At 37.2% G+C, this 16,264-nt stretch overlaps 1 protein-coding gene across 12 annotated transcripts in view; it reads right to left on the reverse strand.

Annotated features, from left to right (window-relative positions):
* Positions 1-6,576: 6,576 nt before the first annotated feature.
* CPEB3 (cytoplasmic polyadenylation element binding protein 3) overlaps positions 6,577-16,264 on the reverse strand; it is an 81,021-nt gene continuing 71,333 nt past the window's right edge. For all 12 annotated transcript variants that reach the window (XM_053948781.1, XM_053948777.1, XM_053948776.1 and 9 more), the window contains 2 exons: positions 15,188-15,369; positions 6,577-12,266 (listed from right to left, as the gene is read on the reverse strand). In XM_053948781.1, coding sequence (XP_053804756.1) covers positions 12,039-12,266; positions 15,188-15,369 — 410 coding nt within the window. In that variant the 3' untranslated portion in view covers positions 6,577-12,038. The remainder of the gene's footprint in view (positions 12,267-15,187; positions 15,370-16,264) is intronic.

The raw sequence follows: 16,264 nt of genomic DNA on the forward strand, positions 1-16,264 counted from the left end.
CCCAGACAACTGGCAAAAATTTTACACACAGTTTTACAAAGCTGGGTGCTTGTTCCACAAAGTTTATAAGTAGAGCAACACAGGAGCCAGAAGATGTATTGGAAATGGAATTGCTTTTGCACCAGGATTGGGAGAGAAATGTGTAAGCTCCTTTGAACTGGTACATGAAGCTACATCAGCTCCATGCTATACATGAGATAAACATTGTTCATAGAAGTGGGGAGAAGATATAGCAGCTTAAATCTTAAGGTGAGAGGAAGGCTGTTTGGGACATTTGTAAGTAAGGGAAATATATTTAAATCTAAGGTGCTATTCCTTGTCCTGATTTGTTTTTTTTAATGGATCCTTCACTGTATTGCACCAAAACCTGTACAAGTGAGGTAGTTTCTTCTTTCATCTGGGAAGTGATTTTTTGTATCTTTATTTTTTATTATTATTCCCCTGTACTAAGAAATGTCTGCAGGCCATCAGCCCTTGGCCATGGAAGAATGAATCTATAATAAGAAGACAGTACTGCCCTACATTGTAGTCCTTTCTCTTCCTTTTTAACCACATCTCTCCCTTGAAGAGCAGAGCCTGTCCAGCCTGGCCCAGGTAAAAATGGGAGAATGGCAAAAAGCAGATTTCCTTGGGAAGTTTTTTTTTTCCCATTTACAGCTAAGTGTGTAACTTCACATCAGAGTTGGTCTAGCTAAATGAGCACCTTGAACACCACTGTCTCCACTACATCCTAGCTGACTTCATCTTCAGCTCTTCCTCCAGCTGGAAAAAACACAAGAAGTAGCTGGGGGCTGCTGTCAGCTGTACTGACAGAACTACAGTCAGCAAATGCACAGCTGTTCCAAGGTGCACCCCAAATATCTCAAAGCAAAGCAGCGGGAAGTGGAATTCAGTTTCTGACACATTTTCCTGGCTACTGCAGAATATATGGGAGGATGCAGCTCAGTGGGTTGCATCAGACAGCCCAGTGAGGTTTTGCTCTCTCCCTTCCTCAGCTGTGCACTTGAAGCTTCTGTTCATACTTCAGAGCAAGGATGATCTGAGGAGAGGTATGTGTAAGGGTCTAGAGCATGTCTGGGACTGTGCTCATGGGGAGAGGTGGAACTGACAGAGCAGTGATATCAGCCCCTTCTAAAGCCTCAGAAGGGATATCTTGTTCTTTAGATCTAGAGAGAACCAGCATCTTCCCCAACTGCCTTGTCCCACTGCCAGGGTGCAGCTATTACAAGCAAATGGCTGGGTAATAGGAGGAGCTGGAGAAGGGCCCCAGGAGCCCAAGCAGGTGGGACAGCTGGTGATGACAGGCTCAGTCTGTGGGAACAGTATGTGTGCTGGAGATAGCCAGGGAGAACCCATTTTAGCAAGAGCTGGGCAGACTCACAGTCACATGGCTCTGGCTCAGCTGTACAGCCTGAGCTTTTGGAAGCTGAGAGAACCAAGTTTTCAGAATTTGCATATTGCAGCTGAGTGACTCCACTGACTCCATTTCCTGAGGCCAACGAGTTGTTCTCACAGTCCTGTTTCTGCAAGAATCACAAAATGGATGACAACCCCCCCCAAATTTCTAATCTGATAGCGCATTTGGAATTGGTGTGGAAATTGGGCAAAGATTCAGCTTGAGTATTTGATATGAAGTGTTCATTTCTGGCTAATGCTATTTCTGTTACATCCCTCCTTCAGAGCATGATTTAAAAGGACTGTCTGAGAGAAGGGCAATGCAACTTGCTGACTCTGTGTTACCTCCTGCAGCATTTTGAATGCAGCTTAATTCCCCTGTGAAAAGAACTGATACAGCCAATCCCCATGAACTCTTCACACTTGACAGAAACACAAGTGAAGAGGGTGATCCATAATAATTAGGAAATTGGGATCAAAAATGGGCAGGCTTAGCCCGATCTGTTTTGCTCAGGGGCAATACTGCAGTTTATAATACACAACTTAATTACTAGAGAACATCCTTTCTGCAAGTGAAGGCAGGTTCACTGAGTGGAAAAGCTGCTATAAATATAGTTCTAAATTCTACTCAAAACTAGGTTAGGAGAGCATAAGCCTGAGTAGTATTTAAAAGAGTAAAAGGAGAATGTCATGTAGTGTTGTCCTATTTCTGGCATCACTCCTCAGTGGAAAGGCCATTGTCACCTATCTGCCCTCGCGTCGTTCAGAAACAAGAAATCAAACACAAGATAGAAATCATGCCCTTTCCAAACAAAAGTGGATGTCCTACTCAAGAGCAGCAGCAGACATCTTCAGCTCAGGGCTGCAGTTGCGCTGTCAAAGGCAGACTGAGCTATGTTTGTGTGAAGAGTCCTTTTGTGTGTCACAGCTACTGTGTTAATAAAAGTCTAAATTGCAGAAGAGGTCCATCCCCACACTTTTCTGCTTTTCCTCTTACTTTATACATGTACTCTACACTCTATAGGCTCTGTTCAGTGGAGCTAAGACTTACAAGATGGAGGTAAATTTAAGATTTAAGGGTTATCTAATATGTTGTGTAAGAATAGTCTGATAAATGCAGAAGATATCACATATCTTAGCATTTGTTTTTCTTTGTCTCTTACAACCCCCAATTTCATTGAGGATGAGATGTCAACAGCCATTACACAGCAGGGAGTTAATTACAGAAGTTACTGGGTTATGTAATAGTGATTTCCAGTTTTCCAGACTCAGTAAGTCGTATCTCCTCATGACCAGGATTTTTTCTGGCCTTCTGGTTGTATGTCTATACTAAACTTTTTTTTCAGGACAGTGATTAAAATAGTTTTACTGAAGGAATTTTAGCACTTAAGTTCCCTGGTATCTGATGGATTTTTCCAGAACTGAACATTAGCAAGAGACAGGTACAGTTTGCCATGCTTATATCTTATCCTGCTCTGAGGGTAGTGCTTTCATTATATGGCCATAAAGTAATGGTACTTCTCTGCCTCTCTTGACAGAAAAGTGCTTAAACATTCTATTGCTTTTTTTGTCCTTTGTAGGATTGGGATGAGGGGCATGGAGGGGTGCGAGGGGGTGTGATTGCATTATCAATTGTTTTTGTTTTGCCTCATAGAGTGCAGATTCTTCAGCACTTCAAGACTTTAGAGTAATTTTCCTCTGTGTGGCAAATAATTTTTTCTCAGTGCTTGTTGGAGTATGTATTTTCTGCTGCTGTCTGGTATCAATATTTAGCATGTTTGAGTAGGGCAACCTAAGCCCCTAATGTACACATTTAATAAAAATCTGAACTGAGAAAAAGGAAAACAAGTCAAGGTCTCAAAGCTGAATCTCCAAATTATGCCAGTGATGTCAAATTTGAACATCACTGTGTCTAATTGTTTAGTTTGTGGTGGCCACAGCATAATCCTTGTCCTTGAGTTAGACACCTGTAAGTAAATGTGATGCAGAGCTACTCAAGGTGCTTTAGCATGGGCTAATTTAGTTTCTTTTCAGGGTGGTTTATCACACAGTGTTTTATACAACAGTAGTGCTTACTTGCATCATGCTGTGACTGGATTAAGGCTTTTGCTTTCTGTTGTTCCACTTTATATAAAACAAATCAGGTTTCTCTAGACTGAGAGGGTGGAGCATAGGAATGACTTACTAACTGAAAGGCTTGTACTTGGGAGGGAGGAGTTGTTGGTTCTGGTTTCTGTCCTGTTTCTGAGTTCAATGTAATCATCAAATACTCTTGCTTATTTCTGCCAGAGTGACTGAAATTTGCCCATTTACAAATGGTAGCATGCAGGCCCAGTCAGAAGCAAGAAAGGTAGAGGCAGATTGCTCAGCAGGACGTTTCTGGCACATGTGTCTATCTATGCTGTGATTCTGTGGGCCCTGAGTACAACAATACGCACAAGGCACAGTTGGAGGAGTTAGGTACATTGTGAACAAGATTTTGCCCATCTCCTAGAATTTCATGGCTGTTATTTGACTCTGACCATGTTCTGTAGTTTGACAATGAGATCAGAGGGTGTTTTGTAATTCTGAAAAGCAAAGATTTTGGAGGACAGATGAGATGAGATCATGTATCTTTGCCATGACTTTTGGCAGTGTTTTGCAGAATTATTTTGCATATTAATTGTACCAGCTCTATCTCTTTTTCAGACTTCAGTGTGCTTTTTCATGTACTTCAGTGGGTACATGTTGAAGCTGGCAAGGAAGTCAAGAAGGTGTATCAGAGGGCATGATCTTGTTACATGTAATTTTATGAACAACCACTTTGATTATTTACCTTAATGGTGATGCTTGTGCTCTTCCAGAGACCATTCTTCTTCCCTTGATAGAGAGCAAAATATGTATCACAAAATAATTAAGAGTAGTTGCCACACCCATGAGTAAATATGTTTAGTTCTTGCTCCATAGTGCAGGAGATTTTGAAAAAGAAAATAGTAAAAAATAAAGATATCCCCAAGTGTTTTGACCGCTGAGACTATTGGATAGAGAAGGAGAAATACACCTCTGTTCTCCAGTATGTGAAAGATGATAAATACATTTGTAAGTGCTTTCTGTATTTAGGCCTGCAGGTGAAAAATTATAGGGAAATACCCTGAGAATCTAAGTAGATCTTGGATTATTGAACAAATGTGAAATATTACGATACGAGCAGCTTTATATACTCCTGTTCACAAAAACACAGGGCCAAGCAATGCTAGTGCAGCAGCTCAAAGAGGATTTTAGGAAGTTGGTAGCAAATAAACATCACTCAAGCTCCTAAATGGAGACCTGGTTTTACTGATTTAGCCCGAGGTGCCTCCCATAGTACTCAAGTAATGGTAGGCACAGACACACTGGGAAGCTTCTGTGCTCTGGGTGGGGCAGCACGAATTCTGTTGCCAAGAGGCTGCCATATGACTTTATACTTGCTGATAGTTTATTTCTCCTTCAAAAACAGGAAAAGGGGGAGATTCTGGACCTTTATCACATTTCCTTCTCTAATTGCTGTATGAGCAGTTTGTCACCCAAAATAAACTGCAAAAACTTGCTTACCCCAGGGGAGAGAGAATTCATTTGAGCAGGCATCGTCTGTGTGTGCAGCTGGTGCATTCAAATTTCTCCTGTGTTCAGAATCGAATTGTGTGTTAAAAGGGTTTTGCAAGTAGCTTGTAACATTTTTACGAAAACAGGTTACATAGGTTTCTTGTTTTAAAACCCATTTCTGGGTTCATCCCTGGGAGAGAATGCAGCAATTCTGCCCCTGTGCTCATGCTGTTTATCTTATGCTAAAGAGAGGAAAGCAGATTATGGCTTTTAAGAGCTAAGCTTCAGCTTTTCTGCAGGTCTGTGTGAGGGGGAACACGTTGCTTTGGTGCCTTCAATGCAAAAATGTTTAGCTTGGGAGCAATTCTAAAGAAGCTTAATACACTTCCACAGTCACATAGGTGACTATTTTAGTTCAGTTTAAGTTTGCCAAAATAACACATACCAAGTAAAAGTAAAAGAGGCCATGCAACCTTTTGTAAAGTGCACTGGTTTAAATTAAGTTACTGCAGCCTTTTTTTAATGCAGGCAAAGGCTGTTATCATCTGGAGAAGGGAGTTGTCAGGATCAGTGTACCTTGCCAGCAGCATGGCTGACTTTATCAAGAGAAAGACTGAGGATTAGAAGGTTCAAAGGAGCTGCACTTCTTCCCACAACTCTTCTCTTTAATTGAGGAGGGGCTAAACTCAGATTGATTTTTGTCCAGATGGACTTGGAATATTGTACTGTGAGAGGCTACACTAAACAATTAATTGGAAGGTGTTTTTAAGAACTCCCTTCTCAAATTTAGCTCTGAATTAAGAAGTTCACAGCTTCTCATACATTCTGTTCAGTCCAGAAATGAATATTACAGATCACTGCCTTGTAAAAGCACTTCTCCTGGCAGAGCAGTCAGCATTCTCCTGAAAGTTACAGTCACTCACTACCAGCTTGAAAACAAGTCAGCCTGTAATTTCTAGTGCTGATAGTTCCAGCAGGGCTCTTGAGCTGCCTTCATGTAGACACTAGAAGAAAGCAGTGACAGACCATGCACTATTTTTGAGGCTTTCACTTGCCCTGACATAGAAGAGTTCACATTTTTTCAAGGAAGTGTCCTGTGGCACTTCCACAAACAGCTGTATTGCTGAGCTTTAATTGTCTCCTATTCTTAAAAAACTTGTACAAACTTCTGAGGCAGTGCTTTTTTTCTTTTTTTAACTGATCAGTCTAATTTCTGCCTGCAACCACTGTCAAACTGCTAATAAAAGAGTGCAGTAAGTTAGGCAGCAACTTTTCTTTAGCTCAGAGAAAATAATTCAACAGTTCCTTTTCTAAAGGTACTTGATTCTACATTCCCAAAAATGTTTCCATCATATATATTTTTGTATTTGCATTCAGTTTAGCATAATAAATACATCTTTAAGGTGGCTTTTCTATTTTAGAGAGAATACATAATTGGACCATATACTTGCTTTATAAAATAACTAGAAAAGACAGCTTGTGTGCATGTAAGGTGTGTCTTTGCTTAACCTTATCTAGTAAAGTTTTCTAGTACAAGATTAGGGGTTTCATATCTAGTTTACATTCCCATAATGCATATCCCAAGATTTCCTTAGCATGTGCAAAGGATGACAAATATCAGTACTTCATACAACTATATTTAATAAGTTATTACAGAAAAAAATAAAGTTCAAACTACAAAGTTTAAGCAGTTGTAAGCAATAGCAGCATTGAGCTCCATGTTTAGTCACAGTACTGCAGTTCCATACAAGCATTAGTCCAAGCCAAAAAGGAAGAAGCCTTGTTAGAATTACTAGCAAAAACAATCTAAGAGAACATGTAATAAAAGATACAGTACATTTAAAATTAGTTGAAAAACAAGTACAGAGATCTTAGCTGTGAATGCTCTAAAAGTTATGTCCATTAGTTTGACAGTAAAATTACAAATATCTAATACTTTATACCCCAACAGAACTACATCCAGAAAAGAAAAAAGAGCAAAAATTATCTCGTTAGCACCCTGGTTTTCTACTTACTGATGAACTTTTTGTCATGTAAATTTGAGTGTGTCAGACTTATGTGACCAATGTGATTTCTGACCAGCTACCCATTTGGGGTATAGAGTAGTCACTAACATGAATATAAAATACTCCGTGGTATGATAGAACACTATAGCAGCAGAGATTAAGAAGTTTGTCTGTTTAAAAAAAAAGAAAGGAAGGAAGGAAAAGAAAAAGGGTTTAGCTGACATCATACAAACCAGCATAAAAGCAACTACATACAAGCCAGATTAAACAAAAGAGACATTTCTACAAATCTGTGACTAATCTTTCACTCATACCTTGCAAGTAGAGATGTCACAATACTGAAATATTAACATGGGAGCTTTTCCCAGTTAAGCGCCTTTTTTTTTGTTCTTTTTTTTTTTTTTTTTTACTACTCTAACAGATAGTGAAATCAGCAAAGTTATTTGCTAACTGCATATTTGCAATACAATTTGTTTTAGCCCATGCCTTGCTAGCAGGCTATAAAATACAAGCATGTCGGCAGAAATATAAGCATAAACTTTGTACCACTTAGCAGGAATTTTTTATTCCCTCTTCATTCCTTAATCTCCTTTGTTTGCAATTTGTGTACATTCCAACCAGTAGTACCTAATTTGAGTCTAAATTTTACTTCACTATTTGATCTAGTCTATACATTACTTACAGAACTGAACACACAGAGGATACACAATAGACCAACTCTGGGCACATTTCTTCCCACAAGTCACGGACGAGCCACTCTAACACTCGAGCAGAAGTTAAGTCTAAAATGTCATCAGCAACTTGTGGAAGCAAGAGTTTTGTCTAGAGAAAGTCATTGTATGCCCTGTTTACGCAACACCAGTTTTAGTCTGGATTGTTTCAGGTGCCAGAACAGAGTCACTGGCTTCAGGAAGGGGTTTCTTCTGGCTGCATAGGGAAACAAAGGTGATGGAAAGAAATGGAGGTGAAAAGCGTTTTGATACTGGCCCTTGGTATTGCCAATACAAAAGAAAAAAGGGACAAAGACACAAGAGAGGCAGAGAAGAACGGAGAAAGACAAAGAAGCTGAACGGCTGTTCAGACATGGTGGCAATATGAGTTACTGCATTGCTACCAGGGGATGGACAGAGTGTTTTGCATTAACTTGGCAGCTCCCACCCACGAGGGGTGGCTGGGTTAGGAAATGCTGTGGGCACCGACAATCTGCTCCACACTGCCACTGAGAAACGCATGCAGAGAGGGACTTGTGCAGGAAAGGGGCAATTTCGTTAAATAAATAACACGGTGGCAAAATACAATGAAGAATATATATTTTCGGAGGTTCAATCTAAGGCTATTGAAAAGAGAGTTTATTAAGTTCATGACAAGAAAAGTAATGAAGAATTATGCTGAATGGGCAGGGTCAAAAACCCATTGTTCAATAGATTTAGTTCCTTATAACGGCAATAGTATTTCATCAACACTGGTGGTGTATAAATCTAGACAGCGAACTGGTACTGTGACATCCCTATTATCTCCCTAAATCATTTTGATAAAGGAAAAGGCTTTTCAAAATATCACGTTTTTTCTGCTTCATTCTGTCATTTTATTGCCCAATTCTGTTACAATTTTCCAATCACTTTACATAACCAACCATTTTCATCATTGCCACACTATTGTAAACCACATCAGCAAGTTAATACATAAAGCTTTGCATTTCAAAAAACTAGACACTTTAGTAACAATATTACAAAGATTTTAGCTTCAAAAATAACTGAAAATGAAAAAAATAAACTTTTAAAGAATCAGCATCATAAAATTAATTTATTCCAAGTAAAAATACAAAATAATATTAATGACATTGACCAGATATGAAAGTCTCTCCCAGAAACAACTATATTAATGGTTGAGAAAGCACTCCTTAAAGAAAATACGAAATAAAAATGAAAAATATGTAAATATGTTTAATTTTTTTCTTAGCAAAAAATCTTTCTAAAAATAACAATGAAAATTTGTCTCAGTACAAAGGCTACATTACTATTGAAAAAATACCAGCATGAAGAAAAGGTACATATTTGACAGTAGAAAAATGATTTTAGTGAATCACAATGTCTAAAGTCTGCAATGAAAATAAATCTGCAATAAAGATTTATGCCTTTTTTCTTTTCATTTTTCTTTTTTTTTATACAAACAGTACAAACAGTATTGCACATAACAACAAATAGTCGAGGTTAGGTTAGCCTTCAAAAAAATCGACTAGTTCAAGTCTCACATCAGAAAAGGCCACAATAGGACCTGTTGTACCCAGGGGCTTCTTAGTCAAGTTGCAGTTCAGAACTCCATATTTTAAAAAATAACTTTTTTTGAAGGACCCTCTTTTAATATAACATATTAACAACTCAGGGGCACATTCATTTACAAAACAAAAGGGAGCATGTCATAATTTAATAAACTAAAAAAAGTTCTCTTTAAAAAAATACAAACAGAAGAACTCTCACAATTCTGGTCAGTCGTGCATAATCACACTTGATTATAAATATACAAATTAAGGGAAAATATTTTTTCACCTTCTATTCACAACTTTCAGCACCAAATGGAGTTTGTGTTTACACCTGTTCTTTATGATGATTTTGTTTCAGATTTAATCCAACATTATGCTATATTGTACATCTTCCAGCTTCTCTCGCTCTCGCTCTCTTTCTCTCTGGGAGTATTTTTCTACATGAAAGAGGGGTATTTCTTCAAAAAGGTTTACTTCTTTCACATAATTAGGTAGACTTCTGTAGGTTAGCTATGATCTTTAATATTACAGTTATAAAGCTCTAACTTCTTCATTTTCAAAAAAACTCAAATAAGCATGAAAAAAATAAAGTTACCCATCTGTTAAATCATTTTTCTTGCAGAATTAAATTAATATATATTTTTCTGAATAAACTTACTTAGAAAATATCATTTTCTTTCCTATATTTCAAAATTGAGGTATTGCAAAAGATCATGTCAGTCAGAAAGCATGCCTTTTTCTTTAAAAAAAATCATCAGCCAACTGTTGAAAACTGTCTAGATACAAAAAGTAGTGCATAACAAAATGTCTTGTACAGATGAAAAAAAACAGAAAAGACATCTGGGCTGGGAAAAGCAATATCACAAAACCACCCAGAAGTAACTTCAAAAGGGATAATTATAATAAGCATTTTAAACCAGTAAAAAACTATTTTTTCTTTTTTTTTTCTCCAAAAACAGAAAAAATCCTTTCAAAGCCAATACTTGCAACTAAACATTGGGAAAACCAACTTACTAAATTAGACACAAAGAAGGACATCACAACAGACAAAACCCAGAACATTTAAATCTACTATGCGGTGTCATATCCAGTCAGATTGTCCCCAGAACTGCAAAAACAAAGGAGGAAAAAGAAAAAAAAATAGTGTACACATTCTCACAATCATTAGTATACCAAGTGTATTTATATTTATATGCTATCTGCAGCCCCATAGTTCATGCTAAAAAAATGTCCACTGTGTTAGCAGGTCTTAATTGTATTCAAGCTTCACAGGATACATCCAGGGATTAGAGAGATAACGCCACATCCACAGAGCAGACATCTCATGTTACTTTAATATGCAGACATTTCTTTAGCACCACTTTGTTTCCTAACTTTCTTAAATGTGCCTAGGTTAGTAGTTTGACAGACTATCTAATCGGTAGTGTATGTACGCCAGCATGAGCTCTTTGGTTTTCTGGACAAGGTCTGCAGCTACGTAAATGATGCAAGCATTAGGAAAGAGATTGTAACTAAGAGCTCATTTCTGTTTATGTACCTGTTATGAACTGTCAAAAATGTGTTAATGTCAGATACAGAGGCTTTAACAGTTAAGTTTGATCACAGTACTAGACATAATCACTTTACTATATAAAATAAATTGCACGATATATAACAGAGCACCGCAAAGTACTTCATCTACCATCCACAAATTTTTTTTAAGAATATCCTACAGCTAGTTTTTATATTTGTTGTAATATAGATCATTCTGTAATGGGCTGATCCTAATTTCAGAAGCATTACATTTACTGAGGCATGCCTTCCTCCAGTCAGTAATCAATTTTTTTTTGTTACTGAGCATTTTGTAGCCTACGTAGATTCATAATTTGTGCATTGTGGGCAGGTTTTATATTAGACATATATAAAATTTATTGCATGCAGCAACCTGATTAAGTAAACATGCAGTCAAAAAATATTGACCTTCCTTGGAAGCTTTTCTGTATGCTATACTGATCTCCTTTCAGCAGCCATCACTATTTTAATCACATATTCATTTTTAATTGATACCCTAGCCTGAATAGAGTATTATGGTATTAGTAATACCATTTTAATAGCAGCAAAAGCTATTGCAGCATACATTTACATAACACTAAAAGACCTAACAGAACAAAACAAAAAAACCCAACAAAACAGAACAAACAAACAAAAAAAACCCTCGGCAAAATAAAAGAAAAAAGTCTGATCCAGCTTATGAGGTATCATCCTTACAAGTCAAAATCGAGAGCAACTAAAGGCTTATTTTCTTTAAGGGTTATTACTATTCTAAATGACCCAAACTAATGATTGCTGAATATCTGTTTAAGTTTTTGCTACATCTGCCACCTACTCGTGAATATTACCTTTGGTAAGTCATCTGCTAGGGGCAAGTCTAAATTTCTGAAAATAAGTGCATGCTCCAGTTTAAAAATAAAAATAATTATAATTACAATAAAAAAATCTTCATCACATACGCATCAGCCCAGTGAAGACTGATGAGAATGGCAGTCTACATAATGTCACTAGTGACAAGTCTTGTGTAGGAAATTAAGGTACCAAGCAGATGTTTGTGTGAATCAAAGTGCAAAATCAGTACAGTTACACTCTGCCGGTTCGTATTATACTGGACACTGAGTTCAGTAATGTGACTGTAAATAATAATAATAGTAATAAAAAGACCCATATCTTCATTAAAGTCGAGGACGAATGCACAGATTTCCAGAACACTAAGCCCTGAGGCAGCGCTCTCTTTTCACTCAATTTTATTTACTCCAGTACTTCTTGCTGGGTGCGGCCGGGGTTCAGCTCCAGCGGAACGGGACGTGGCGGGGCCGGTCACCTCCCTCCTTTACCAGTGGTTTGTGGAACTCCCGCCCAGCACGGGAGTGTATGCTGGCCCAGCAGTATTCACAGTAATACTGCAAACAGGTAACATTGGCACAAAAGAATGGAGCAAATTTTCCACCACAGCGAGTGCCCTGGCATTCGTCACACATCTGATCATCCAGCACATATGGCTTCACTTCCACCTGCACCAAGGACAAGAAAACAACTGTAAGAATGTTTCATAGTTTTGCTAAGCAACAACACAAACCCCAATATTTTAATTTTTTCTGTCTCTGCTGAACGGTTTCAGCTGATGCAGGATTAATCCTGCACCACCAGAGGTGTGGCCACCAGAGGCTGGTGGTTAAATTTTCATACCACACGCTTTACCCCTCAGAAAATGTCAAGAAAGAAGGGTGTGCTTTTGTAACTATTCAACATTCCTTGGAAAAGTTGGGTCTAGGAAAGTACTAAGATCGAAGTACAGTAAAAATCTCCAAGGATTTTCCACTAAGAAAGCTCCAGGAATCAGAATAGAGTTGTTATAGGGGCAGGCCATGAGAGCAGCATTTAGGAAGAAAACTTATAACAAACAAAATTATATTTCTAAATTTCAGTGGTCTAGTGAGTTTCAGAGGTTTTTTTCCTCAGAAGATTTTTTTTTTGTCTCTTTGGTTTTTCATGATTTGCAAAATGCAGGACCAGACTAATAGGAGATTCAAATTAAACAAAATTAAATGTACTTGTACTAAATACTCTCCATTTGGTTGGCAAAAATCACTGTCTAAAGATTTTTCACTCTTGAGGTGCAATAAAATTTCATTGTAGTTCCAACTAGGGCCTTGCCATCAATTACAAATAATCTGGAGAGCTGCTGACTTTAGTCCTACACTCAGCTGTAAACAACTTAGTGCTCGAATGCCTTTTGTTCTTAAAGCATTTGTGCCAATCACAGCAGGACTGATGCATGATTAGGCACTCGCAATAATGCTATTACAGACATTGAATATGTTCCTATGAATTGTGCCTACACATTTAAATTGAGTGTTCATTCAGTACAGGGAAATCATGAGTTCATGCATGTCTAATTCTTATGGCTCTCTGATGCTATTTATAAAGTGGTTTAAGTACAATCAACTGCACTAGAAAAGATAGAAAAAATTGAAGTACACATGTGTTAGCAAGTGTTAGTCCGGCACAATTTGTATATTGCGAGGAAAACCTGAGTCTAGTAACAACGCTTAAATTCACAGCTGTTTAAAGAAACATAGAATAAAATGTGAAGCTGAAAGACAAAAAACATTCTACAAAAAAGCTTTATGCTGAATTTACTTCAGGTTATTCTGATCACACGTCAATAAATGTTACTCCTTTGAAGTAAAGCTTCTATAGTGAGTTGTATTTCTTGCCTAAGGAACAGCTTGGGCTGCCAATCTATTTTTTTTAATTACACCCTGCTACTAGTATTGCATGGAACAAGTCTGAATAACTGCCATTTTGCATATCAGATGCCATATCACTAAAATTAGAAGCATCATGTAAAATAAAACAGCGCTGTCTCAAATGAAATTGGAAGAAAGCAGGTCCAATGCCCAGCACAGCTCTAGATCCTCACCTACTCAGATTTCCCAAGCATGAATTGTGAAGGTCTCAAATAGAGTCTCTTTCTGTCTCTCTCTGTCTCATCTTTTCTTGCATTGGTTACTAGTGAAATAATTTTAAGAAAGTTGGCTGTGCAGTTCAGGGATTTGAATCTATTAGATTAAAATTTAAGGACTAATTAAGAGACTTCATACTTCTTCAAACTCACACATAAATCTATTTTTAAAATAGATAAAAGATAACTAATAATAAATTATCAGTCCACCAAATGAAAAAAGAACATACCAATGAAAAAAATTACTAGTTAGTGACCTTTTGGTGGCTTTAGCCTAAAGTTTAGAAAGTACCCTCTAGCAAGCATGGCTGATATATAAATCTCAAAGGGTTCAACGTGTGATTAAGACTCCAAAAGTAATCTTCTTAATCTCTCTGTAAGATTTTTCAGAATCTAATTGACAAGAAATGTTTAGGAATAGCCTTGTCATAGTTAATGTAATATGGTGGAAAGCACCATACACAAATTGTTAGAGGAATTGTAACTCCATAACCTCCTCGAAACTGAAAAAAAGTACAATTCAGATTTGTAAAGACAAAGTCAAAATAGTTTGAACTTTGCAGCTGTGCAGCTTTATATGCATACTGCACATAATAGACACACCCAGTACCTGTTAAACTGACTTTTGAAGAAACCATTTACACCAGATTAAAAACAAGCCATCCCTATCAGAAAAATACATAGCAGCAGTCCGGGCCATGTGTCCTTTTGAATAATTCTAAATGCAGAGCCCTCAAAGTATGGATGTTGTTTGTATGTGTAATCAAGAGGTGAAGACAGAGGTCTAAAGGAAAAAAAAAATCTGGAAAGTAATGCTTTCTTTTAATATGTTCAAGTCAAATTTCAGTGAATACTGTAACTTCACTCCATATTTGAAAAACCCTTTAGAGATTTCATATGGACTGAAAAAAAATCATCTCATTTCTCCCCCTACTGCCTATCAAGCAGTGGCATTTGGTTTTAGTTAAATAATTCTGGAGACTTTTGAGGTCAGCATTACCTATTTTAATTGCTATAAACCTGTGCTTTAAGGACCTCAGCTCTCGACCTACACTACTGACAGAAAATGGCCTAATAATAGCAAAATTGTCAGAAGCTACACAAGTAGTCACTAAACTAAAAGCCACTGATGCACAATGAACAAACATCTAAAGGAAGAGAAAGAAGGTGGAAAATGGTATGGAATTTCACCTATGGAATTCAAAAGAGAACCAAGGACAAGTGAGCTTACAATCAACTATTTTCTGGGTTTAGCACTAAACAGTTATTTAGAAATGTTTAAAGTACTTTTTCACTCTGCTTTAGATGTTTAAATAAGCTTTTAAAAAATTGACAAATGTCATCTGAAGAACAGAACTTACAGTTCTGTTCAGAACTTACACTGTGTTCCAACACAATGCTAATAAAGATTTTTAAATACCTGTACAGTCTGGTAACAACCATTGTGCTCCATGCTGTTCTACTTACCCGTTTATCAATGTCATTGTGTTGGAGCTGGACAAAGCGAGCACTGATAGCAGCAATATAGCTTTGCTGATTGGAGAAAGCCACTCTGCCAGCACCTTTTGGGTACTTCAGCTCTGGGTCTGTATCAATGCCAGCATAGCAGACACCTCCATATAAACGGTCCATAATCATTGCCAATTCAACTGCAAGAAGTTAATTGTTAAATATAATAGATTTAACATAAATCATGGTGTTGCATTTGGATTGCTGCATTTTAAAAAGCACCATTTGCCTTATCAGATGTGTCTTCCAAAGTCTAAAATTCCAAAGTAAAACACAGATTCAATCAATCTTACATGAATTATAGTAAAATATAAAGGCAAAAACCAGAATCTGTAAAAAGTTGATGTGGCTGAAGTGTGAAAAAAAAATACAGAGTTATGCTGTTAAAATAGGTATCGGATGAACAATAATTTACAATATTGCATATTAAAGCTCTGGTACTTGGTAGGCTTTTTAATGCTAGTTTACATGTAAGATCACTTAGGGATATTCCTGTTTTTAGAATCTGATATTTTGCCCTAAGTACTAAGGTTCAAAAGATATCAAAGATGTGTTTCACATTTGAAACAAAAATCTATGAAACATCCAAAGTTCCTGCAGCTAAAGCAAACCTACATTATAGATGCAATTTAAAATAGTATTTTGGTAGAAAATACCAAATCTTGGTTGTGGATCTTTTGAAATGGTTTGTTGCTTTTTATGTTATTAATGGTAACTCTAAAGAAGCTACAAATATCATTCATAAAATCAGCGAGATTGAGTGCATGGCTGAGGACACATACGGAAGTTAAGGGAAAGAAGTGAAGGAAGTAGTAAAGAGGCTGAAGAAAGCAGGGAAGAGCCATTTAAATTGTGCAAGGCTGTATGGCCACTGAGCCAAGCTCTCTGTAAAACCTCACAGGCCAACAAATTTGTCAGATGGACAATGCAAGAACTGAGACCTGTGCAGGCCCTGCCAAGTCAGCCATTTTCTAGTGCTAATGTGTGAAAACACTTTCTGCAGCAAGTTACCATTGAACTACCCAAAATAAAATT

The sequence above is a fragment of the Vidua chalybeata genome, chromosome 8 (genome assembly GCF_026979565.1).
Source record: "Vidua chalybeata isolate OUT-0048 chromosome 8, bVidCha1 merged haplotype, whole genome shotgun sequence".
Lineage (NCBI taxonomy): Eukaryota > Metazoa > Chordata > Aves > Passeriformes > Viduidae > Vidua > Vidua chalybeata.